General features: G+C 36.0%; 1 protein-coding gene and 1 pseudogene across 1 annotated transcript in view; both read right to left on the bottom strand.

Moving 5' to 3' along the window:
• The window catches only part of LOC101679735, a 72,595-nt gene that overhangs the window by 20,732 nt on the left and 25,061 nt on the right, over positions 1–26,802 (bottom strand). The window contains exons 23-28 of the mRNA XM_013054250.2: positions 21,280–21,333; positions 20,129–20,233; positions 17,023–17,076; positions 16,327–16,431; positions 6,526–6,579; positions 86–190 (exon numbers count right to left, since the gene is read on the bottom strand). Coding sequence (XP_012909704.2) covers positions 86–190; positions 6,526–6,579; positions 16,327–16,431; positions 17,023–17,076; positions 20,129–20,233; positions 21,280–21,333 — 477 coding nt within the window. The remainder of the gene's footprint in view (positions 1–85; positions 191–6,525; positions 6,580–16,326; positions 16,432–17,022; positions 17,077–20,128; positions 20,234–21,279; positions 21,334–26,802) is intronic.
• Positions 18,994–19,750, bottom strand: LOC101685168 (annotated as a pseudogene).

Below are 26,802 nucleotides of genomic sequence, written 5' to 3'. Positions count from 1 at the left end.
AATCTGGTATCATTTTAGAAGAAAATCCTACAGTCAAGCACTCTAAAGCTCCTTGAAGTATACACAGTATATTTTAAATCCTTACCGTCAAGTGGTAGAGTTTTTACAAAATTAAAGTATTCCTTGTCTGTGACTTCCACTTTCATGTCTTTCAGAACATCATATACATCACTGACATCTATCTGCTCACCTAGAAAAGACAGAAATTGTGACGAAGAAGAATTTGGGAAGAACACAAAAGTAGTGAGTTATTACAATCAAATGCTGTTAACTAGCAATATTTTCACTCATGTGCCATTAAGACAACTTCATGGGTAGTTAAAAATCATGTATTCTATAACAAACAAAAAATTAAAATGATCACCTTGAGTGGTTATATAAATACATAAAAAAACAAAACAATTAATAATTTGGGTCTTTCCTTCACAAAATAGAAATGGAGGTTGTTTTCCTGATAGTTTGAAATTATAATAATGTTAGGAGCAGTAGAATATTAGGCACATAAGTCTAGATAGGTACATAGATTAGAGGCCTATATGAATATAATATATATATAAATGCACACAGTTGATGCTTATTAGAAATTGTTCCAAAAATAGGGTCTTGGGCTTCCCCAATAATTTTTGTTTTGTATTATTTTTATGGTAATCTTTTGATTATTATAAATAGTTTTATACTTTTGTAACTTTAGAAAGGAAAACCAATTTTGGTTTAAATCAGTGGAAAGTGAATCTCTGAAAGCTTACTGTCTAGAATCCTAAACTTTCAATCAATAAATTAGGTATGTTGCATATTTCAAATGTATATGTCTAATATGGATATTTCTTTTTATTTATTCTGCTTAGGAGTCATTTAGCTTCTTTAGATTGGCACTATTTATCTGGGAAGTTCTTTTCAAATATTTCCTCTATTTTGCTCTTTTATCTTTTCTTCCTGGATTTCTAGATATATGTTAGATTTTCTTATCTATCCTTGGTGTCTCATAACCTCTCTTTCATAGTTTACATTTCTTTGTCTTTCTGTGCTATATACATTGTAATTTCTTAAGTTCCTTAGTTGTTTCTTCAGCTGTTTATAAATTACTGTTAAAATCTTAAAATGTTTTAAATTTTTACTATTTTCATTTCTCAAAGTCTATTTGGTTCTTTATCAAATTCGCTTGTTTTTTACTCAAATGTACTCAAGCCTCTCTTTTAATTATTAAATTATATTAAGCATGCTTATTTAATAATTTTTGGTCTGATAATTTCAAAATCTAGAATCTTCACTGATCTGATTTTGCTAAAGGTTGTTCATGACAGGTATCTTACTCATGGTGTTTCATTTCCGTATATATTTAATAATTTTAAATGATGAACTGCTCTTTACGTGAAATTCTTGTTTTGAGAAGAGTATCCTTCAAGACAGGAGTCAGACTGATTCATTCTTTTTTTTTTTTTTTAAAGATTTTATTTATTTATTTGACAGACAGAGATCACAAGTAGGCAGAGAGAGAGAGAGGGAAGCAAGCTCCCTGCTGAGCAGAGAGCCTGTTGTGGGGCTCGATCCCAGGACCCTGGATCATAACTGGAGCTGAAGGCAGAGGCTTCAACCCACTGAGCCACCCAGGCACCCCAGACTGATTCATTCTGATGTGCATGAGGTTAGGCCAAGCTTCAGAAGCATTAACACAGTGTATCAATAGTATTCATTAAAAGACTCATTGCAAGAGATTCTTAATCTCCCGAAACAAACTGAGGGTGGCTGGGATGTGGGTGGGAGGGATGGGGTGATGTGTTGTGGACATTGGGGAGGGTATGTGCTATGGTGAGTGCTGTGAAATGTGCAAGCCTGATGATTCACAGACCTGTATCCCTGGGGCAAATAATATATTACGTGTTAATAAAATTTATTTTAAATTAAAAATTAAATAAAAGACCCATTACTTATTATAGCTTATCCCTTAAATCAGTAGCCTTGGCTATATCCTTTTTGCTTCAGAGCAATTGCAGTTTCTAAATTGCTAGGCAAAGCTTGTTCAATCTTAAATTAAGATCATATTTAAATCTGAGGATAGTATATAGAATTACGATCTCTATTGTTAACTGAAAATATCCAATTTTTTTTTTTACCAATTAGTTACTAATTATGGAATATTGCTACTTTCTCCCCATACTATTATCCATTGGTATAACACTCTCAATCAGTGACTCTATTACCTTTAGCCTATGAAGAAGATTTCTACTTCTATAATTATAATTTCCATAATTGTATTTCTGTATTTCAATAAGTGCCCATGTCCTAAACACATCTTTTGGGTATTCGAGTACCACACTGACTTAATATTATTTGTTGATGGGTCCTTAATAGTGAAAAGGGACCATAGTAGGTTAAAGATGCAATAATTAGTTTAGTTTTTCTTGAAAGATATAAGTCCTTCAGATATAAGGTTGGTTCAAGTGACTGAAAAATGGCCCTTTCTAGAGATTTCAAATTGGTAAAACTAAATGATAGGTGATATACTTTTATAGTAATTATTACTTGGTGCTTTGATTCTGGTCAAAGAAATGCTGTCTTAAAGGTAAAAAAAGCCCACAGTAAAACAGATGGTATAATGACTAGAGATAATGCTTCAGCAGATCTTACTAAATAGACTGCACAGAAAAGAGTTAACATAGCAGGCCTGAGGCTGCTACCTTTAGAAGAGTCTGCATGCTATTTGTACTTGGCTGGTATCTGGGAACTTAGATTTTAGAATGTTTCCTCTAATACCAACTGAAAACGCTAGTTCACTGTGCCTAAACTTGTGCAAACAATGTGATTTCTGGTGAATACCTGTTTTTCTTCTGGGAGTCTGGTATATTGATAGCTGATAGGCAGAGGGTGCCTATGTGAATAGCCCTAAATAAAAAACCTTGGGGACTGAGACTCCAACAGGCTTCCCAGGGCATCCGTGTATAACTACATCTTTGCTGCTGGAAGTAAGGTATGTTACGTGTAACCCCTCATAAGAAGGAGAGCATAGGAAGTCTGCACATGGATTCTTCTAGAAGCTTCCTATATCTTTTCTTCTTACTGATCCAAGCTATGTCCTTGGTGTTCACTCTTTGTATCATATAGTAGTATGGGTTTTGAGAAATGCAATGTTATGTAGTCACCATTACGGTAACATACGGAATAATTTCACTGACCTACAGTTCTGTTGTGGCCCTTATATCTCGTCTCCCTATGCCTCCCTATGCCTATGCCACCTATGCTACCTATGCCACCCCCCTAAACTCCTGGTAACCACTGACTTTTCCACATCTTTCCACAGATTGATAGCTCATTTCTTTTTAATCATTGAATAATATTTCATTATATGGTTATATCAAAGTTTGTTTATCCATTCTTATATTCAAGGACATCTTATTTGCTTGAAAATTTTGGCAATTACAAATAAAGCTGCTACAAACATTTGTGTGCAGGTTTTGTGTTCACATGTTTTCCACTTATTTGGGTAAATACCTAATTTGTAGTTATTGGAGCTTATGAAAAGAGTAGGTTTAGCCTTGTAAGAAACTGCCAAATTGTCTTCCAAAGTGACTGTACCATTTTGCATTCCTCTTGCTGGCCATTTTAATAGGTGTGTAGTGTTCCCTCATTATTTTAAATTGCAATTCTCTAATGACATGTGATGTTGAACATCTTTTCATATCCTTATCCACCATCTGTATATCTTCTTTGGTGAGGTGAATATTCAGAGCTTTTATTCACTTTTTAAAAAAATTTTTTTAATTATTTTTTTATTTTTTATAAACATATATTTTTATCCCCAGGGGTACACGTCTGTGAATCACCAGGTTTACACACTTCACAGCACTCACCAAAGCACATACCCTCCCCAATGTCCATAATCCCACCCCCTTCTCCCAAACCCCCTCCCCCCAGCAACCCTCAGTTTGTTTTGTGAGATTAAGAGTCACTTATGGTTTGTCTCCCTAGCTTGTTTCCTCATTGTTGAGTTTTAAGAATTCTTTGAATATTGTTGATATAAGCCCCTTATCAGATATGTGTTTTGCAAATATTTCCTGCCAGCCTGTGGTTTATCTTCTCATTTTTTAAAAATTAACATTCTTTTTGAAGGACCTTTTATAAATAAGAAAAACAAGTATAGGATCAGATTCAAAGACTCCATTATAGAAGCACAAAATTTGACCTCAATTTTGTAAAGAAATAATTGGAATGGTCAGGTTATAATATCCATAAGGGTAAGATCTGGCAAAGCCAAGACTGCTACCTGGTTGCATCAGATAATATTTCAAATTGACATTTGCCAGAATCTTACATAAAACATCCTATCCCTATAGGATCATATTTTCCACATTCTTAAACACTGATTAAGATATTTTATATTATACTAGAGAGTATGAATTGGTATTCATGCCTCATCTGAAATAAAAATAATTATGGAAAATCTGTAACTTTGAGCCCTGGATTAGAATCACACTCTAAGGAACCCTCTGGGAATATCCAAATGGATTTTATATAGTTGCTTCTCTCTGAGTTATGAATATATACTAATAATATTATGTTTATTTTCTGGATGGGTTGAAACACTCTTTCGTCAAAAATCCATAGCACTCATACTGGCCAACAAACTTTGGATATCCTGCTACCTATTTAGAGCATTCCATCTTATCTGTTCAATTATAGGGTAATATTCTTCATTTTTGTAATTATTCATAATTATACAAGAATTATATAATGTATAGTAATAATTGTATAATATATAATAATAATTGTCCATCATTTAAAACTTCACTGTGTTTTGAACACCAAAACTTCTGGAAAAATGGAAGAGATATTATCAGAATTACAAAATTATATTAGAGACTTAAATTGAGGTTCCACAGAGTGTCCAGGAAGCAGGTGGTTCATATAAGTCACCTGTGGACCCAAGGTCCAAGATCCTCAGAACAAGTGGAAAACTGCATGAAGTAGAGAGCTTCCATCCAAGAATGTGAGAATAAGAATACACTGACTGTCAGTGCTTTGTGTATTTTTCATGTATTTTTATTCATTATTTTTGTCATATCTTTTCTTTTTATTATTTAGTATTATACACTTCTGACTTAGCCTATCATGATCTTCCTTACTTCTACCAATAACTTACTGAGGTTTAAGTTTTACTAGAGACAATCACTTTGCTAGAGTTAGGACAACACTAACTCTATAACTCAGTCTTTTACTAGCAAATCAATTTAAAGAATTACTGTAGGGCTAATTGAAAATTTATGTGTATGAATTGTGTATGGCTTTCCAATGTTCTCAGTGGATCCTGTCTTCTTAGTCCAAAGGGATAAAAACTTTTCTGGGGAAATAAATAATATCTGGTGGAAAAGATTCCTAAGTATAATGTATTTTATCCATAGTAATAAAAAAATTTGTAACTGACTTAGCATATAATATAGTTCACACCCTATCATTCAGTACAATAAGCCAGTTAAAATTTCCTAGATAAACAACAGAATTGCTTTGAATTTTCTTTTGACCGACTACAGGAGGGTGCGCACCTTTTTAAATAATGCATATTGTATTTCAATACACACTACAGATCTAATTTATCTAAGAAAAGACAAGTTGGGTATGTAAAATAGACTTAAGGCATTATAGGAACTGCTTCTTTCAGGTCTGAGAAATACTGGACCATGATTCTAGAGTGCTTTCCATTTCCTTCTTATAATACCTTCAGCTAGTTTTGTTTGTCTCACAGCTATTTGAAGTCTGCTTTTCAGAGTCTTAAATGCTTCTGTGTAGTCAGTGTATGAACAAATAATTAAACAAATGATTCAAAGACAAAACCAGTGTAAAATTATCCTGACATTCAGATGTCAGCTCCTCTGAAGGAAAATCTATAATAGTGAAGGTCTGGACAGTTCTTGATGACCTTGCCTGTGCTTTTGGTTGAGTGAGGATCAAAAGGTGGAATGAAGAATAAAAACATTCCCACATTATTAAGAAAAGGCTGTTGCCATGGCTATAAGAGAATATCAAATGAATATAAATTATGAAAAACAAAACAAAATGTCTGTACAGTGCCATCTTCCATTGCTACAAGAACAACAAAGACCTAAGGTCACCTCTTATATTATGCAGAGTTAATATCAGACTTAAAAATATAACATTGTCTGTTATTTATAATAAAAGGCATGTCTTTATAATGTTAGAGGAAAATACTACATATGATAATGTAAGGCTAATATCATTGTCCAAGAAATTATATTGTTGATGATTTATTCAAATAATTATGGCTACATATAATATCTCAGTTATAACCTAAATCTTGAAATTTTCTGTCTTATGCAAAGACCTAGTACCTCTGTTGCAAAAGCACAGATTATTAAAAAAATCACATATTATTAAAGCAGGTAGAAATGTTTAATTAGTTAATTAATAAAAATGTTTAATTAATAAGGGTTAAAATGGTGAAATTAACAAGGGACTAAAGGGATGGTGGAAAATATCATTAAAACTGTGTAAAGAATTAAGTTATTTTTCACTTACCTAAAGCAGTTCTCAATTCTTCCATCAATGTATTTAGTTTGACCTTCCCTTTATCTATAAGTTAAGACAAAATTTACACACTGGTAATCAGAACTCCGAAAAAAAGCACAAAGCATAAAATACTTAAATTATGAAGTAGAGTCCAGATGAAAGCTTTCACTATATCTTGTCCTTCTTAAATTTATAATTCTTGGATTTTAATAATAGATAGCTCCATTATCTCCCAGGGGCACTAAGAGTCTTTGAATCATGAAGTCTCTCTTAGGAAAAATGTTCTCTCAAGTCTTTTGGATTCATTCTATTTCTAACTCCATGTTTCTCTAGGACTGGTTGATAACACATGATTGGTATACATTTAAAACCATTGTTTAAACCATAAGAAACTCTTTTTTTTTTTTCCCTTTATAAACAAAGAAAATTTCAAACTCTTAATCTCAGAAAACAAACTGAGGGTTGCTGGAGGGGTAGGAGTTAGGAGGAATGAGATGTTTAGGTGATGGACACTGAGGACGGTATGTGCTATGGTGAGTGCAGTGAATTGTGTAATACTGATGAATCACAGACCTGTGCCTCTGAAACAAATAATACATTATATGTTAATAAAAATAAAACTACTGTTTATGGTATTATGCTATTTTCTTTCACTGGAGAAAGACCAAGAATCCCAGGAAAAGGAGCAATGAAGAGCACAGTGTGTGGTAAACTAAAAGCTTTCAAATTTTGCTTGAGGGAAAAAATGCCATGTAGGGAGTGGAAAGATGAGTTGAAAGAGATTGGTTGGAGCTAACATTTTAGACCTTGGGTTTAGACTGCCTGGAGTCGGAATAGAGCCGTGAAAGAAAAAAAAAAAAAAAAAATCCCGGCTCCACAAAATTTACACATAATTTTGTTTTATTTATGGCTGTATTCCTAAGGCTGAAACAGAGCCTGCTAGGTGTTAGGTGTTCAATAGGTATTGTCACATGAATGAATAAATTAATTTATCATAAAAGTGCCAATGCTGTGGCATATTGCAAGACTCAATGCATGTAAGTTGTGAAGGGTCACTGAAAGGTTTTAACTGGAAGAATTACAAGGTCAGATTTTCACTCTAGTGAAGTCATCTTGTGAGTGTGTGTAGAATGAATTTAAGGCAATGGGACCAATGGTTGTTATACTAGTCAGGAGCCTTCTGTAGTAGTGTAAGCAAAGAATGATGAGGATTTAAGAGTAGCATAGCAAAAAAAAAAAAAAAAAAAAAAAAAGAGTAGCATAGCAAACACAGAGATAGATTGGGGATATTCTTTTTTTTTTTTTTTTTAAGATTTTATGTATTTATTTGACAGAGAGAAATCACAAGTAGTTGGAGAGGCAGGCAGAGAGAGAGAGGGAAGCAGGCTCCCTGCTGAGCAGAGAGCCCCATGCGGGACTCGATCCCAGGACCCTGAGATCATGACCTGAGCCGAAGGCAGCGGCTTAACCCACTGAGCCACCCAGGCGCCCCATTGGGGATATTCTTAAGAGGAAAAATGAAGGAACATGAGAAGTTAAAGATAATTTCTGGATTATTTCATGGGTAAGAAGTGTGGGTGGATAAAAGTGGCAGAAAAATAAAAAAAAATAAAGAATTGGGAATTTAACAGGGAAAATAGTTTACTTTTTATATGTTGAATTCAGATTTCCATTGGGAAATCTACATCTCAACAGAGATTTGTTGATATAGGAGATCTCTTAATTGACCTCCCTTTAACTACCCTGATGGCCTGAACTATATTCATTATTTCTACTGTAAAACATTCATACTGATGCTGATGGCATGCTATACTTATGAAAAACAAAAGCTATACTTTTAGTAAGCCAACACATTTGTGTTCCTATGGGTTGAGTTGTTGAGCTTGTTTCCAGGTTTGTTTATAAAGAGTTGTACTTATTAAATTGATAATTTAATCATTATATAAACTGATGAACTATAAATGGAAAAGGGAGTTATTACCATAAAAGCAAATTTGAATGATTTGAGAAGTTTATGTAAAGCTGAATTTGGTGTGGATAAATAACTGTAAAAAGATTAGACTATAAAGAACTTAGCAAACTCAACAACCAAAGAACAAATAATCCAATCAAGAAATGGGCAGAGGACATGAACAGACATTTCTGCAAAGAAGACATCCAGATGGCCAACAGACACATGAAAAAGTGCTCCATATCACTCGGCATCAGGGAAATACAAATCAAAACCGCAATGAAAAGACTCCACTCCAAAACTGCTAGAACTTATACAGGAATTCAGTAAAGTGTCAGGATATAAAATCAATGCACAGAAATCAGTTGCATTTCTCTACACCAACAGCAAGACAGAAGAAAGGGAAATTAAGGAGTCAATCCCATTTACAATTGCACCCAAAACCATAAGATACCTAGGAATAAACCTAACCAAAGAGGCACAGAATCTATACTCAGAAAACTATAAAGTACTCATGAAAGAAATTGAGGAAGACACAAAGAAATGGAAAAATGTTCCATGCTCCTGGATTGGAAGAATAAATATTGTGAAAATGTCTATGCTACCTAAAGCAATCTACACATTTAATGCAATTCCTATCAAAGTACCATCCATCTTTTTCAAAGAAATGGAACAAATAATTCTAAAATTTATATGGAACCAGAAAAGACCTCGAATAGCTAAAGGGATATTGAAAAAGAAAGCCAACGTTGGTGGCATCACAATTCCGGACTTCAAGCTCTATTACAAAGCTGTCATCATCAAGACAGCATGGTACTGGCACAAAAACAGACCCATAGATCAATGGAACAGAATAGAGAGCCCAGAAATAGACTCTCAACTCTATGGTCAACTAATCTTCGACAAAGCAGGAAAGAATGTCCAATGGAAAAAAGACAGCCTCTTCAATAAATGGTGCTGGGAAAATTGGACAGCCACATGCAGAAAAAATGAAATTGGACCATTTCCTTACACCACACACAAAAATAGACTCAAAATGGATGAAGGACCTCAATGTGCGAAAGGAATCCATTAAAATCCTTGAGGAGAACACAGGCAGCAACCTCTTCGACCTCAGCTGCAGCAACATCTTCCTAGGAACAACGCAAAAGGCAAGGGAAGCAAGGGCAAAAAAAAATGAACTATTGGGATTTCATCAAGATCAAAAGCTTTTGCACAGCAAAGGAAACAGTTCACAAAATCAAAAGACAACTGACAGAATGGGAGAAGATATTTGCAAACGACATATCAGATAAAGGACTAGTGTCCAGAATCTATAAAGAACTTAGCAAAACTCAACACCCAAAGAACAAATAATCCAATCAAGAAATGGGCAGAGGACATGAACAGACATTTCTGCAAAGAAGACATCCAGATGGCCAACAGACACATGAAAAAGTGCTCCATATCACTCGGCATCAGGGAAATACAAATCAAAACCACAATGCGATATCACCTCACACCAGTCAGAATGGCTAAAATCAACAAGTCAGGAAATGACAGATGCTGGCGAGGATGCGGAGAAAGGGGAACCCTCCTCCACTGTTGGTGGGAATGCAAGCTGGTGCAACCTCTCTGGAAAACAGCATGGAGATTCCTCAAAATGTTGAAAATAGAACTGCCCTATGACCCAGCAATTGCACTATTGGGTATTTACCCTAAAGATACAAAAGTAGTGATCCAAAGGGGCACGTGTACTCGAATGTTTATAGCAGCAATGTCCACAATAGCCAAACTATGGAAAGAACCTAGATGTCCATCAACAGATGAATGGATCAAGAAGATGTGGTATATATACACAATGGAATACTATGCAGCCATCAAAAGAAATGAAATCTTGCCATTTGCAACAACATGGATGAAACTAGAGCGTATCATGCTTAGAGAAATAAGTCAAGCAGAGAAAGACAACTATCATATGATCTTCCTGATATGAGGAAGTGGTGATGCAACATGGGGGCTTAAGTGGGTACGAGAAGAATAAATGAAAGAAGATGGGATTGGGAGGGAGACAAACCATAAGTGACTCTTAATCTCACAAAACAAACTGAGGGTTGCTGGGGGGAGGGGGTTTGGGAGAAAGGGGTGGTATTATGGACATTGGGGAGGGTATGTGTTTTGGTGAGTGCTGTGAAGTGTGTAAACCTGGTGATTCACAGACCTGTACCCCTGGGGATAAAAATATATGTTTATAAAAAATAAAAAATTATATTAAAAAAAAAAACCGCAATGAGATATCACCTCACACCAGTCAGAATGGCTAAAATCAACAAGTCAGGAAATGACAGATGCTGGCGAGGATGCGGAGAAAGGGGGAACCCTCCTACAATGTTGGTGGGAATGCAAGCTGGTGCAGCCACTCTGGAAAACAGCATGGAGGTTCCTCAAAATGTTGAAAATAGAACTGCCCTATGACCCAGCAATTGCACTATTGGGTATTTACCCTAAAGATACAAACGTAGTGATCCAAAGGGGCACGTGCACCCGAATGTTTATAGCAGCAATGTCCACAATAGCCAAACTATGGAAAGAACCTAGATGTCCATCAACAGATGAATGGATCAAGAAGATGTGGTATATATACACAATGGAATACTATGCAGCCATCAAAAGAAATGAAATCTTACCATTTGCGACAACATGAATGGAACTAGAGTGTATCATGCTTAGCGAAATAAGTCAAGCGGAGAAAGACAACTATCATATGATCTCCCTGATATGAGGAAGTGGTGATACAACATGGGGGCTTAAGTGGGTAGGAGAAGAATAAATGAAACAAGATGGGAATGGGAGGGAGACAAACCATAAGTGACTCTTAATCTCACAAAACAAACTGAGGGTTGCTGGGGGGAGGGGGTTTGGGAGAAAGGGGTGGTATTATGGACATTGGGGAGGGTATGTGTTTTGGTGAGTGCTGTGAAGTATGTAAACCTGGTGATTCACAGACCTGTACCCCTGGGGATAAAAATATATGTTTATAAAAAATAAAAAATTAAAAAAAAAAGACTAGACTATGGACTCTAAAAAACAATCTGAGGGGTTTGAAATGGTCGGGGGGTGGAAGGTTGGGGTACCAGGTAGTGGATATTATAGAGGGCACGGATTGAATGGAGCACTGGATGTGGTGAAAAAATAATGATACTGTTATGCTGAAAATAAATAAAAAATAAATTAAAAAAAAAAGACTTGGGAAAGAATGAAAATCTAGATGGATTCTGACAGAAATTTCTGCTCAACTTCTAAAAAAAGTACTTTGCTCCACTTAAGAGAAACTGAAAATGAGAGTGTATTTCAGATGACAAAGGAGTATTTTTGCACAAGAAAATCTTCAAATAGTATGGCTACATTAAGCTAAAATGTAGTCCCCTTTTTTCATGGAAAGAAAAAATGCATAATACATATATATCATTTTTATTATTCCTTACTCTAATGGGGTTTTTAGAGTATCTGATCAAATACTTGCCCCCATTATGCTACATAAAAAGACCTTACTTTCCTAGCCTGAAATGCATGCAATGAAATAATTATTTGAAATCTTTTTTTTTTTTTTTTTTTAGGTTTGAGAGGCAGGCAGAGAGGAAATGAGGACCCTTTAACCCACTGAAATCTTAAATACATATGATTAATTGGAATCAGCCAGGAAGTGTGTAGAAAGAACAATACTTTGAAAATAGAACTGTTATATTACTATGATTTAAGCCAGTGATTTTTTTCAGGTTTTATTTATTTATTTGACAGAGAGAGATCACAAGTAGGCAGACAGGCGGGCGGGGGGGGGGGGAGCAGGCTTTCTGCTGAGCAGAGAGCCCGACTCGGGGCTTCATCCCAGGACCCTGAGAGCATGACCTGAGCCGAAAGCAGAGGCTTAACCCACTGAGCCACCCACGAACCCCTAAGCCAGTGATTTTCAAATTTTTTACTGTAAGTCACACTAGGAACTCTAAACACACACACACACACACACACACACACACAATTGATTATGAAGGTTCATGAAACAATATCTAGCTTTACTGTTTCAGTAAAAAATACTCACTTAACCCCCTAGTTTGAAGGGAGAAAGAAAAGCCTATAAAAAAAGTAAGCCTATGAACAAGAGTACCCATTCTCACCACTCCTATTCAACATAGGACTAGAAGTCCAAGCCAGAGCAATCAGACAAGAAAAAAAAAAAAAAAAAGACATCCAAATAGGAAAGGAAGAAGCATAATTGTCTTTGTTTGCAGATGATATGATCTTAAATGTAGAAAATCCTAAAGACTCCACCAAAAAAGTGTCAGAACTAATCAATGAATTCAGTAAAGTTGCAGTATACAAAATCAGCATACCGAAATCAGTTGCATTTCTATAAACTTTACATCTGAAAAAGATATAAAGAAAATAATACCACTCACAATGGCATAAAGAAACAACAAAATACTTGGAAATAAATTTAAATAAGGAGGTAAAAGATCTATACAATGAAAACTATAAAACCATGATGAAAGAAATAAAAAAAAAACAAATGGAATTATAGCTCACATTCATGGGTCAGAAAAATTAATATTGTTAAGATGTCTGTATTACCAAAAGTTATTTATAGATTCAATCAAATTCCTATATAAATTCCAATGGTAGTTTTTCACAGTCATAGGAAAAAAATCCTTAAGTTTATATGGAACCACAAAAGACCCTGAATAGTCAAAGCAATACTGAGAAAGAACAAAGCTGGAGGCATTACCCTTCTTGATTTCAAATGATACTATAGAGTGATTGTTGAAAGATATGAATTTAGTGCCATTGTATTACCTGTAGAGCTGGTGTTTCTGGTGATGCTTTCTGGTCCTTTCTAGTCTTTGTTGCTATTGGTCTTTTTTTTTTTTATTTTTTTTTATTTTTTTTAATTTTTTTATTTTTTATAAACATATATTTTGGATGGAACTAGAGCTATTGGTCTTTTTATTTTCACCCTAGAGAGCCCCCCTTAAAATTTCTTGCAGGGCTGGTTTAATGGTCATGAACTCCTTTAGTTTTTGTTTGTTTGGGAAACTCTTTCTTTCTATTCTGAATGACAGTCTTGCTGGTTAAGAATTCTTGGCTGCCTATTTTCCCCATTTAGCATGCTGAACATTTCCTTCCACTCTCTTCTGCTCTGCCAGCTTTCAGTAGACAGATTTGCTGCAAACCTGTCTTGTCTTCCCTTGTAGGTTAAAGTCATTGTCTCTTGCTGCTTTCAGGAATCTTTCCTTATCTGTGTATTTTGTGAATTTGATTATGATATGCCTTGGCAATGATCGGCTTTTGTTGAATTTAATGGGTGTTCTCTGTGCTCTTTGGATTTTGATGTCTATGTCCTTCCTCAGGTTAGGGAAGTTTTCAGTGATAATTTGTGCAAATAAAACTTGTCCCCCTTTCTCTCTTTTCATCTTCTGGGACTCCTATGATATACATGTTAATACATTTTAATAAGTCACTGAGTTCCCTAAGTCTACCTTTTGGTCATTGCCTTTCTTTCCCTCTTCTTTTCAGCTTCATTTCCCCCCATAATTTTATCTTCTATATTACTGATTTGCAATTCTGCTTTGTCCATCCTCACTTTTATGGACTCCACTTGGGATTGCATCTTGGTTATAGCATTTTAATTTTCGTCCTGACTAGATTTTCGTTCTTTTGTCTCTGTAGTAAGGGTCTCTCTAGTGTCTTCTATGCTTTTTTTAAAGCCTGGCTAATGTCCTTGTAATCATTGTTTTAAATTCTAGTTAAGACATCTTACTTATATCTATACTGATTAAATCCCTAGTTGTACTACCTCCTGTACTTTCTTTTGGAGTGAATTTCTCCATCTCATCATTTTGTCCAGAAAAGAAAAGAAGAAAGAAAAAGACAAAATAAAAAACCCAACAACAACAACAAAACTAGATTCTGCTTGTGTTTTGGTCTGCTTGTTAAAAGAATCTTCCAAAAGGTGGTCACTTTTTTGCTTGGAGACTTGTAGTTTTCATCCTCTTAGACCTCTGATTGATTTTCTTGGGTATTCAGAATGATCTGATAACTATCTAGCCATATTCGAGGGATGAGACATGCTTAAGATCTCCCTAATCCTCCACTGCCTTAACTCCTCCCCCTCAAACTATACTACAAAGTTAATCAAACAGTATGGCACAGTATAAAAGTAGATACATGGGCCAGCAGAACATAATCAAGAGCCCAGAAATAAAACCCCACACATACTGTCAACTATTAAGGCAGCCAAGAATACTCAATAGGGAAAGGACAGTCTCTTCAATGGTGTTGGGAAAACTGGATAACCACAGGCAAAAGAATGAAATTGTTCGACTATCTTATACCACTCAAAAACATAAACTTGAATGAAAGACTTAAATGTAGGACCCCAAACAAAATTTCCAGAGGAAAACATAGCTTCTTGGCTTGAGCCTTGAGTTATTCTTCTAGTTATGACACCAAAAGCACAAGCAACAAAAGAAAACATTAGTAAGTGGGACTACACCAAACAAAAAGTCTGTATAGCAACAGAAACAATCAATAAAGTGAAAGTGCAACTTACAAAAGGAGAGAAAATATTTGCAAACCATATATCTGATAAGGGATTGAGATCAAAACATATAAGGAATTCATACACTCAATACCAAACTTCCCCCACCCCCCAATCCAATTAAAGGATGGGTAGAGGAACTGAATAGCCATCTTTCCAAAGAACACACACAAGTGGCCAATAGGTATTATCACTCATTATCAGGGAAATGCAAATTAATGCAAATTAAAACCACAATGAGATATCACTTCAAACTTATTAGAATGGCTTTCATCAGAAAGATAAGAGATAACAAATGCTGGTGGGGATGTGGAGGAGAGGAAGCCCTTGCTCTTCATTGATGGGAATAAAAATTGGTGCAGTCACTGTGGAAAACAGAATAGAGGTTCCTTAAGAAATTAAAGATAGAACTACAATATGATCAATTAATCCCATAACACAGCATAAAATTTAAAAGCCCACTTTGAAATAGGATTCAAAAAGGTATCTATACTCCCATGTTCACTGTAATGTTAATCACAATAGTTAAGTTATATGTCTGTCAGTGAATGAATGGGTAAAGAAGATGTGGTATATTATATACAATAGAAAATTACTCAGCCATGAGAAAAAAAGAAATCTTGCCATTTGTGACAACATGGATAAACTTTGAGGGTATTATGGTAAGTGAAATAAGTTAGATGGAGAGAGACTATATGTGGAATCTAAAAATGCTGAACTCAGGGTGTGTACGTACCACTGCTGGTTGAGCATTTGACTCTTAGTTTCGACTCAGGTTGTAATCTCAGGGTGGTGGGATCAAGCTCAGTGTGGAGTCTGCTTAAGACTCTCTCTCCTTCCCTTTCTGCACTTCCCTGCTCTCAAATAAATAAAACTTCAAAAAATAACAAAAGCAAACACTGAGGTCATAGAAACAGAGTAGAATGGTCACTGTTAGGGGCTGAGGGAGGAGGTGGGAAAATGGAGCGATGTTAGGTAAGGGGTATAAACTCCTGTTTTGAGTGTGAATGAATTCTGAGAATATAATACAGAATGGTGATTATAGTTAACAACACTGTATTATATACTTGAAAGTTCCTAAGAGTAGATCTTAAATGTTTTCACCATTAAAAAACAGATAATTATGTAATGTCACAGAGGTGTTAGCTATGGCAGTAATCATTTTGCAATATGCAAGTATGTCAAATCAACAGGTTGTACTTAAACTTACACAATGTTATATGCCAATTACATCTCAGTAAAGATGAAAACAAGCAGTACCCCTTAAAAAGTACAGTTATGTGCTTACCAGCCTCTGGCAGTCTTCCTATCAGATCCATGAACTCTTTTTCTTTGATGCTGATTCCCATGTTTTCTAAAAGAGTGTCCAGCTTGTTGACATCAACATCACCTTCTAAGTAAGGAGCAGAAAAGGAATATAGTAAAAATGAATGTTTCTAAAACTGGACCATGCATTCACTCTGCTGTTATTATTCCTTTTCATCAAGCATGTGTTTTATTCCAATAAAAAAACATTTCACCCATCTCTTAGTATTATTAAGGTTTTCAAGACAAACACCAAAAACCTAGTTTTGCTCAGGAATAGGAAAATAAAAATTCTCCTCAATTTTCTATTAGGATTTTGAAAAACAAGAGCTAGAGATGACTGACATAATATTCTATAAAACAGGAGTTACTTTTGTTGTCTGCACTTTCAAATTATTTGCCTCTGCTTCTGACTGAAATCATTATCTGACAATGTTCCTTCTTCACCTTTTGCTTTGTGTTTTAATCTTGTTTCTCTGGGGTTGAGTTAGGAAAATTCAAGAAAGTTTAATACTTCCTGCCAAATCTTAGTGCAAGAAACTACTTGGTTTATGTGGTAAAATTCAGATTTACTGAAGAAAGCATAAATAAATACAATTACATAGGAAAGGATGATTCATGTTTTAACAACACAAATAAAGGTTTCAGAGTCAGTCCTTTCCCTGTGCTTCTTACTCACGTTTGAGAGACTTTATGCCCTTCATCAACCTTTTTTGATACACTTTTCCATCAGCTATAAAAAATGAGATATTTTGAAAATGGAGTCAGAAAGATAGCACACTTTATTTATTTATTTCTATTATGTTCAGGTAGCCACCATATAAATACACATCTTTTAATATCAGGAAGAATTTAAAATCTTTGCATAAGGAATATTTCAAATGCAAATAGATAAATAGACATACCAAAATGTTCACTCTTAATAGTAAAGGAGTGAATTGCAAATCATAATCATGAGATGCTCTCCCCCCACTGTATTGAGAATGTAGAGAAAATAACATCCTAAAATATTGTTTGTGGGAGATCAAATTACAATATTCTGGAATGATATGTGAGAAAACAAACAAAATGTCTTCCATTTTACAACTCTACTTAAGGAATTTATCTTGAAAAATTTTGGAATATTTGCAAAGATTTATTCACAAAATTGCCAAATAAAAAAAGAATATATATTCATAGATGGAGAGCTAGAAAAAAAATATACATCAAAATTCTCATAGTAGTTATTGCTTTTAGTTGGGAATAGAGATGGTTTTATTTTCACTTACCTTCATCATCAAGGTTTCTGTGATAAATATACATGTTAATATTGTGAAGAGGTGAGAATTATAAGTAAATCAATATACACATATTATCTATTAATCTATCATCTACTGAGCACTAGAAGGAAGTGTACCAAATATTAATAATGGTTATCTTTGGGTTATTGGATTAAAAAGCATTTTTGATAATTTTTTTGGTTTTATTTAATCTAATGAAGTTAAGAATTGTGGCTTTTTCTCAATGCACAAAATTACCCACTTGTTGGCAAACTATATATTTGATGCTGCAGAAACACACATAGCTACATTATTAGCTGGTGCTGGGGAAACTGAATGCCTTTATCCTTCTCTTCTTTATCTTTTTAAAAAATCCTTTTTTTTTTTTTTTTTTAAAAACAAAATCCAGCTGATCAGCAGCCTGGGGGCTGAGTAATGCACTTTGCCTTTGATAGCAACTTATAATTTAAATGGGTTAGACTGATGATTTTTTTTTAAATTTAAATTTTAATTTAATTTATTTATTTTTTATAAACATATATTTTTATCTCCAGGGGTACAGGTCTGTGAATCGCCAGGTTTACACACTTCACAGCACTCACCATAGCACCTACCCTCCCCAATGTCCATAATCCCACCCCCCTTCTCCCACACCCCCTCCCCCCAGCAACCCTCAGTTTGTTTTGTGAGATTAAGAGTCACTTATGGTTTGTCTCCCTCCCATTTATTCTTCTCCTACCCCCTTAACCCCCCATGTTGCATCACCACTTCCTCATATCAGGGAGATCATATGATAGTTGTCTTTCTCTGATTGACTTATTTCGCTAAGCATGATACCCTCTAGTTCCATCCACGTTGTTGCAAATGGCAAGATTTCATTTCTTTTGATGGCTGCATAGTATTCCATTGTGTATATATACCACATCTTCTTGATCCATTCATCTGTTGATGGACATCTAGGTTCTTTCCATAGTTTGGCTATTGTGAACATTGCTGCTATAAACATTCCGGTGCATGTGCCCCTTCAGATTAGACTGACGATTTTTAAATCAAAATCCAAAGTGATGAAATTTTTCTTTGTATTTGCATTAACTTTTTAAAACATTTTTTGTTTTAATTTGTAATTTTTCTCTTCTTTCTTTCTTTCTTTCTTTTTTTGAATTCAAGAACTATTTATTGAGTGCCTGTTATGTGCTAGATACTGTTTCAGGTACTTGGGACACATCAGAGAGCATGACAAAGGTCCCTGCTCTCATGGAGCTTACAGTCTGGCGCTTCCTAGCCCTGTACCAGCGGACTGTCTGGGACTGGGCAGGCCCCCGCCCCTCCCTGTGCCAGATGTGGGCCAAACAGGACACCCAGCCCGAACCCACCCAGATAGCAGAAAGGGCTGGAAGTTGACTTTTAATAATAAAGTACAAGGGGGACAGGCAGAGGGACTTGAGCCGGATGGTCAGGTGTCCTACCGCGCCATGGCCTGGGCTCGCTACACGAAGTGCTGCTGCTGGTGCTGCTGCTGCTTCTTGGTGGCTGCCTTGCTGACAAGGTCCTTAACCTTCTCTGTAGCTGCCAGTGCCATCTCCTTCACCTGCTCCTTGGCTTCCTTGGCTGTTTCAACGAGGGTTTTGGACGGGGCCTCACCCTGCAGCTTGGCCAAGATGTACTCAAAGCCCTTCATAGTCTTGGTCACATTGCTTTTGATCTGGGCAGGACCAAACTCCTGGACAGCTCTGGAGACACCAAATGAGCTAGAGGAGACCCAGGCTTCCCGGCGGATTTCGGTCCAGCCGCAGTCATCAGAGTTCACACAGTAAACACATTGTTCCTCCACCACCATCAGCCGAGCGTGTTGATGTTCCAGGTGAAGGCAGTCATGGTCTGGTTCTGCGGGTCCACAATAGAATCCTCCAGGATGTACACCGAATGAGTGACATTGGCAGGAAACAGTCCCTTCGGCCCAGCTGGGCATCCTGTTGGTCTTGGTCAGGAGATGCCAGGACAGGAGTTTCTGGTCAGGGGTCACTTCCCGGTGCACTGTCTTCCGTCGACACATTTGCTATAGGGATTCGGGTACCGCTGCCAAAAGGCAGCAAACACTTGGTCCCAGGAACTCCGCTGCACACTTTGGCCCAGGAAATACTTCACCATCATCCCGGCCGGGGCAGGCTCAGCACCCGCGCAGCATCAGGGGTGCGAAGCCCGGGGTGGGGCACACGGAGACCCGACCGGGGCTCAGTGCATGCCCTCCAGACTCGCAGCTCAGTCACCACTGTGCCGCGCCCAAGGAGCCGCCGCCGCCCATGAGGAGTTGTTGAGCCGCGCGCCTCTTTCTTTTTTTTTAATGCTCAGTTAGCCAGCATAGGGTACATCATCAGTTTTTGATGTAGTGTCCAGTGATTCATTATGTGGGTATTAAGGAGGGCATGTGTTGTGATGAGCACTGGATGTTATTTGCAACTATTTTGTCATTTTTCACATGTGGAAACAATTCCACAGAGCTAGGCTTATAGCACCCGTAAGACTTACCATCAAGTGGCAGTGTCTTCACCAAATTCGAAAGTTCATTAGGTGTGAGCTCAATCCCCCAGTTTTCCAAAACACTTCCAAGTTTACTAGTATCTACTTTGCCTCCTTTGAAAGAAAAATGAATTATTGATGCATGACAATTTTAGGATATTATAATGATCCAAAATAATGAAAAGCTGGTTTAAAGAATGCCATTCTAATTTTCATATTCTCACATATTCTAATAGTGTTTGAGGATAATGAGGCAGAATCTACTTCTTGATTCTCCATTGAATGGTCTCCTAAGACTAATGGCAAGATACCATAAAAGAAAATCAGGTTATATAATTGGCCAGTAATTTAGGATACCTAGCCTTTTTTTCTTTTTAATACGGAATCATGTGATTATTATTTAAAGCAATCTTATCAACTTAATTTTCTAAAAATATTCCTCTTCCTATATTCTGTGCCTACCCACATTTGGTGATTTAAGCCAGCAGTTATTAACTCAAGATTGTAGGAGGCTGAAGATAGAAGAAATTAGTGAAACTAGCTATGGTGAACTAGATAACACATGCCTTGTCCAACGAGACAATATACCAGTTACTGTTGTGAGGGAATATAGGGCTAGTGTTGCCAAATCTTATAAACTTGACTGCAGGCTGGACTCAATTCATGGATAGCCAATTTGTTAAACCTCTGATTTAAACACTAGTTAAGGTCAGTATAACACTGGTAGGAAATACAGAAAATAGAATTTATGACTTAAGTATCACCACTTATTTATTTATTTATTTTTTAAAGATTTTATTTATTTACTTGAGAGAGAGTGAAAGAAGAGAGAGAAAGCACAAGTACGAATTGGGGGAAGGGGCAGAGGGAGAGAGAGAAGCAGATTCCCCATTGAGCAGGGAGACCCATGTGGGGCTCATGACCTGAGCTAAACTAAAGGCAGATGCTTAACCAACTGAGCCACCCAGGCACCCCTTACCACTGACTTTTACAGCCAAACCCTAGATAATTCAAAATCAAATGTAGAAGTAAAGTTGAATATAAATATTTCATTAAAATATGTAAAATATCAACATTAATAAATTTATGATATAATATTAGGAAAACACTAATCAAAATATAACATAAGGTTAGAATTGTCTTAGTAATGTTTTACTCACCCCAGAAAGATTTTACTTCATTCATCAGCTTTTCCAGATCAACTTTACCTTTTACTGTAAAGACAAGGAATAAATTGGATGGAAACATGACAGTGAGACCAAGAAAATATGTTACATAGAACAGAAAAACTTAGTATTTATTTGCTTTAGAAAATTTAACCTTTTGCAGGTACACACTTTCAGTTTAAAGTAAGTGTTGGGGATATAACATACAGTATGATAACTATAGTTAATATTGAAATAATATTTGAAAGTTGCTAAGAGAGTAGATCTTAAAAGTTCTCATCACAACAAAAAAAACTGTAACTGTATATAGTGATGGGTGTCAATTGTGATCATTTTGATATATATATATACACATATACATATATTGTAATATTATAATATATATATTGAATCATGTTATAAGTCTGAACTAATAAAATGTTATATGTCAATTACAACCTCAATATAAAAAAAGAGCTGGTTTCATACTATACACACACACAAACACACACACACACACAAACACACACGAAAATTTAATTTTTTGCTACATTCTTCATAAGAAGGTAGAAGAGGAAGGATGACAGCTTGAATGACAGTAAGCATAATTATTTGCTGAATACAACTAATATTCCAACATTTCCAATATATTGTGCTCAGGGAAGAAAAGTGATTAATTCTTGTCATTTAGTTTCCAAAAAGAAAAGTGCTTTTTCTCCCCCAGCAAAATAATACTCCATGTTGATGAGAAAATCTAGCTATAACCTAGGAAACATGGTATAAAGTGTAGTGAATCATTAATTCAACAAACTTGTTTTTGAGTTCCCACAAAGTGCCAGCAGAATGGCCAGAAAAGTCCATCAATTTCCAATAATGTTGCTAATTCTGTGGTGCGAATTTTTGGACTTTATTCTTTGTCTGTTAAGGTATTCCTGGCCACTAACAACATCTTTTTTTTTTTTAATTTAATTTTATTTTTTCAGTGTTCTAAGAGTCATTGTTTATGCACCACTAGTAACTTCTGCGTCAGTACCAATTACAGGTCAGGGCAAAATGGAAAATGTGTGTTGGTTTGCCTGGATTATTATAGTTAACCAAGCCTATCATGAAGAAGAGATGGGATCCTTGGAGGGGATTACAATTTTCAGGCCTGTCATTGTACATGGGTCACTATGGTCGTCTGTCCATCTTTTTCTTTGTTTATCTGGTTTATTACTGGGAAATTTTTTTGTGTGTTTTCCATGATTTTTATTATTTTCAGTTGGCCAACATATGGTTAGTTTTTGATGTAGTGTTCAATGATTCATTAGTTGTGTATAGCACCCAGTGCTCATCACAACAGGTGCCTTCGGTTACCCTCCCCCCTTCTGTAACTCTCAGTTTAGTTCCTGGATTCCAAAGTCTCTCATGGTTTGTTTGGTTCTCTGATTTCTTCCCGTTCAGCTTTCTCTCCCTTCCACTGTGGTCCTCTGTGCTATTCCTTATGTTCCACTATGAGTGAAACCATATATATGAAAATTGTCTTTCTCTGTTTGACTTATTTCACTTGGTATAATCCTCTCCAGGTCCATCCATGACAATTCAAATGGTGGGTATTCACCCTTTCTGATTGTTGAGTAATTATTCCATTGTATATATGAACCATATCACTCTGACCCAAGATGAAAGGGCTCTCTGCCATAGGCCATCTAATTGGAGGGAGTTCTCTTTCATTAAAATATTCCAAGTTTATCTCAGTTGAGGAGGAATCTATTAGTAGGAACTGAGACATCTGTGTGACAGGGAAAATTTTTTTAAACCAAAGTTGATCATTTTCCTTTACTTATAATGATATTCTTTTTTGTATTTACTTTAATAAATTAAAAAATAAATAAATTAATTAAATTAATAAATTTAATTTGGAAGGGCTTTTGTGAACATGCTCCAGTCCCTTTTACTACTATCTCAAAGCTGTTCACTTTTTTTTTAAAGGATTTTATTTATTCATTTGACAGACAGACAGATCACAAGTAGGCAGAGAGACAGGCAGAGAGAGGAAGGGAAGCAGGCTCCCTGCTGAGCAGAGAGTCAGATGCGGGGCTCGATCCCAGGACCCTGAGATCATGACCTGAGCTGAAAGCAGAGGCTTTAACCCAGTGAGCCAGCCAGGCGCCCCAAAGCTGTTTGCTTTTTGAAATTCAAATGTTGATGGTCTTTCTAGGATGCTGGGGCTCTGTCAACTCTTGGGCTTGGTTGTGTCCTGGAGGAAAGAATGGGCGTGGGGTTCTTTCTCCCCTCAATGAGGGAGGCAGCAGAGAGGTGTCAGAGCACAGGAACAGAACTGGAAAGTAGTAGATCCTGGGAAACACTTGGCATTTAGAATGCTGAAGAGACCCCAAGGAAGCTCAGTCAAGGCCAGTATGAGGATACTCCAATTCCTCTGATTCCTAAGAGACCAAGAAGGAATAAAACAGGTGGGCAGACACATTTATTTTCCTGAGGTGGTGAAAATAGAGATGTCAGAACAGATGCTACCTTCTTTTCTGTAAGTTATGTTATGGAATATGTAATATTAAGTGCTAAATAAAGAATCTTGAAATAGAAGGGAGATTATGTAAGAGATATTTTAGGAGTTGATTGATTGTGAGAATTGAAAATGTTATAGCTGAGGAAGTAAAGACATTCCAAAGATCTCTTGGTGGGGAGTAGAGGAAATTGTGGGAAGAATAAGAGTATTCTAAAAGTTACTGCTCATTGGGATTGTAGGGTGGGGGGTGGGGAGGAAGGGATAAAGCTGAAATAAAATATCTGATGGATAAAGGTATCTTGATGAAGAAAAAAGCAGTATTTTATTACCAATAATAATTAAGTTATAGGTAAGTATGACAGTGAATGACAAGAAAAGAAATGTAAGAATTAATGAAATGTGACCCTCCTCTGGAACTTCAAATTTAATTAAGAAGAAAACAAATATAATGAATGACAACTTGAATCAACTGGTAATAATAAGATAAGAAAAAAGAAAACAGGGCGCCTGGGTGGCTCAGTGGGTTAAGCCGCTGCCTTCGGCTCAGGTCATGATCTCAGGGTCCTGAGATCGAGGCCCGCATCGGGCTCTCTGCTCAGTGGGAGCCTGCTTCCCCCTCTCTCTCTCTCCCTGCCTCTGTCTGCCTGTGATCTCTCTCTGTCAAATAAATAAATAAAATCTTAAAAAAAAAAAAGAAAAAAGAAAACAATAGTAGAAAATGAATATTAAACATAAAATAAAATAAATATATATGTCTAGTATTACACCAAATCTGAACAAATGGAAATTTCTCATTAAAAAAGGAAAGATTGGGGCGCCTGGGTAGCTCAGTGGTTTGGGCTGCTGCCTTCGGCTCGGGTCATGATCTCAGGGTCCTGGGATCGAGCCCCGCATCGGGCTCCCTGCTCCACGGGAAGCCTGCTTCCCTCTCTCTCTCTCTCTATCTCTGCCTGCCTCTCTGCCTACTTGTGCTCTGTCTGTCAAATAAATAAATAAAATCTTTAAAAAAAAAATAAAAAAGGAAAGATTATCAAATCCTTAAAAACCCAGCTATATGATGATTTTGCAAATATATTTCAACCAAATGATAAAGATTGAAAATAAAGGAGTGAGAACACCCAACTGACTTAACCACCCTCATTCCCCAAGAAGATTTTATAAAAATTCAATTAATGGGAGACAAACCATAAGTGACTCTTAATCTCACAAAACAAACTGAGGGTTGCTGGGGGGAGGGGGTTTGGGAGAAGGGGGTGGGAGTATGGACATTGGGGAGGGTATGTGCTTGGATGAGTGCTGTGAAGTGTGTAAACCTGGTGATTCACAGACCTGTACCCCTGGGGATAAAAATATATGTTTATAAAAATAAAAAATTAATAAAAAAAATAGGAGATTTAACCCTCTAAATGGAAGAAGATATATTTTGTAGACAGAATAGAAGTAAAGATACAAAGGAATTGAATACTACTACTGATAAACTTGATTTCATAATACATGTATAGAAATCTATGTGCACTGGTGAGTGCTGTGAAGTGTGTAAGCCTGACAATTCACTAACTGTACTCCTGGGGCAAATAATACATTATATGCTAACAAAAATAATAAAAAAAAATCTATATGCACTCTCTAGAGACTATACATTATTTTTATATGCCTACAGATTTACAAAAATTGATAAAGTACATGGCCATAATGAAACCTTTAACAAAACAGAGATTCTTTTTTACATTTCAGTGGCCACATTATCTGGCAGAACTCCAAAGTTTATATATAATAAATAAAAGACTTAAAAAGAAAATAAGAAATATACTTTTAGATACTAGATAATCTTTGTATCAATTATAAGTCAGTAGAAAGTAATGATTAAGAAAACTCTTCATATCAAAACCAAAAGGATGTAGTGAAGCCGCGTTCAGAAGAAAATGTAAAGCCTTACATTCCTTCATTTAATAATGAAGCAGAAAGACAAAAAGAAACTGAGCACTCCTAGAATGTAGGTATGAAAGAGAAACAACCATTTCCCAAGTGGTTGGACAAACAATCAGATAAAAAAGTGGGCAAACAATTTGAATAGATACTTTATTAAAAAAGTATAAATGACTAATAAACACTTGGAAAAGTACTCAATATCATTAGTCATCAAGGAAATGTAAATCAAGCCATACATATCACACGCTAACCAGAAGGACTAAAATTAAAAACAATGATAATAACAAGTTTTGGTGAGGAGTTGAGCTAAGAGAACCTTCAGACGTTGTTGGTGGGAGTATAAGATGGTACATTCACTTTGGAAAATTACCTAACAGATACTTACAAAACTAAAGACGCATTTACCTTAGGAGGCAGCATTTCTACTCCTGGTATCTACCCAGAAGAATCAAAAACACATGTTCAAAAATATCTCAAACAAAAAATGTCTCATATAAGAATGTTCATAGCAGTTTTATTCATGCTAGTGAAAAGCTAAAAAAAGCATAGGCCCAATAATAGTAGAAGTGATAACATACTGTGGTATATTTATATTAAAGAATATTATCCAGCAATTAAAACAAATTACTGACACAAGCAACAATATAGGCGAATCCAAGACTTGTATGCTGAGTAAAAAAGCTGTGTCAGAACATAATTTTCAAGGATGGCTGAGCTATGTATTTCCTGCCCCACAGACCTCATTACAACGTGCCTGATACACCTCCTACCAAGAACTTAGATTGAGTCTAGGCAGCGTCTTGTGATTGTTTTAATAACAGTGTTTGGCGGAAGTGGTGCTCTGACATCATCCTAGTTATAAACTTAGAGAGGAAATATTCTAAGTTGTCTGCAACAGACTTTTCTCTATAGGACCCAGGTGGAAGTGACAAATACTGAGATGGCAGCCAGATAGAGCTGCTATACTCTAGCCACATTAAAATAGAAAGAACATTGAAGATCACCATACCTATATTCAGTATCTCTTTTATAAATACTGATGTCATGTAGCAAATGTGGCCAAAGAGTTCAAGCAGAATTTGAGCAATACTTACCAATTCTCC

Source organism: Mustela putorius, unplaced genomic scaffold, assembly GCF_011764305.1.
Source record: "Mustela putorius furo isolate JIRA1106 unplaced genomic scaffold, ASM1176430v1.1 tig00000487_pilon_pilon_pilon, whole genome shotgun sequence".
NCBI lineage: Eukaryota > Metazoa > Chordata > Mammalia > Carnivora > Mustelidae > Mustela > Mustela putorius.
This window is presented reverse-complemented; position numbering and strand designations above follow the sequence as displayed.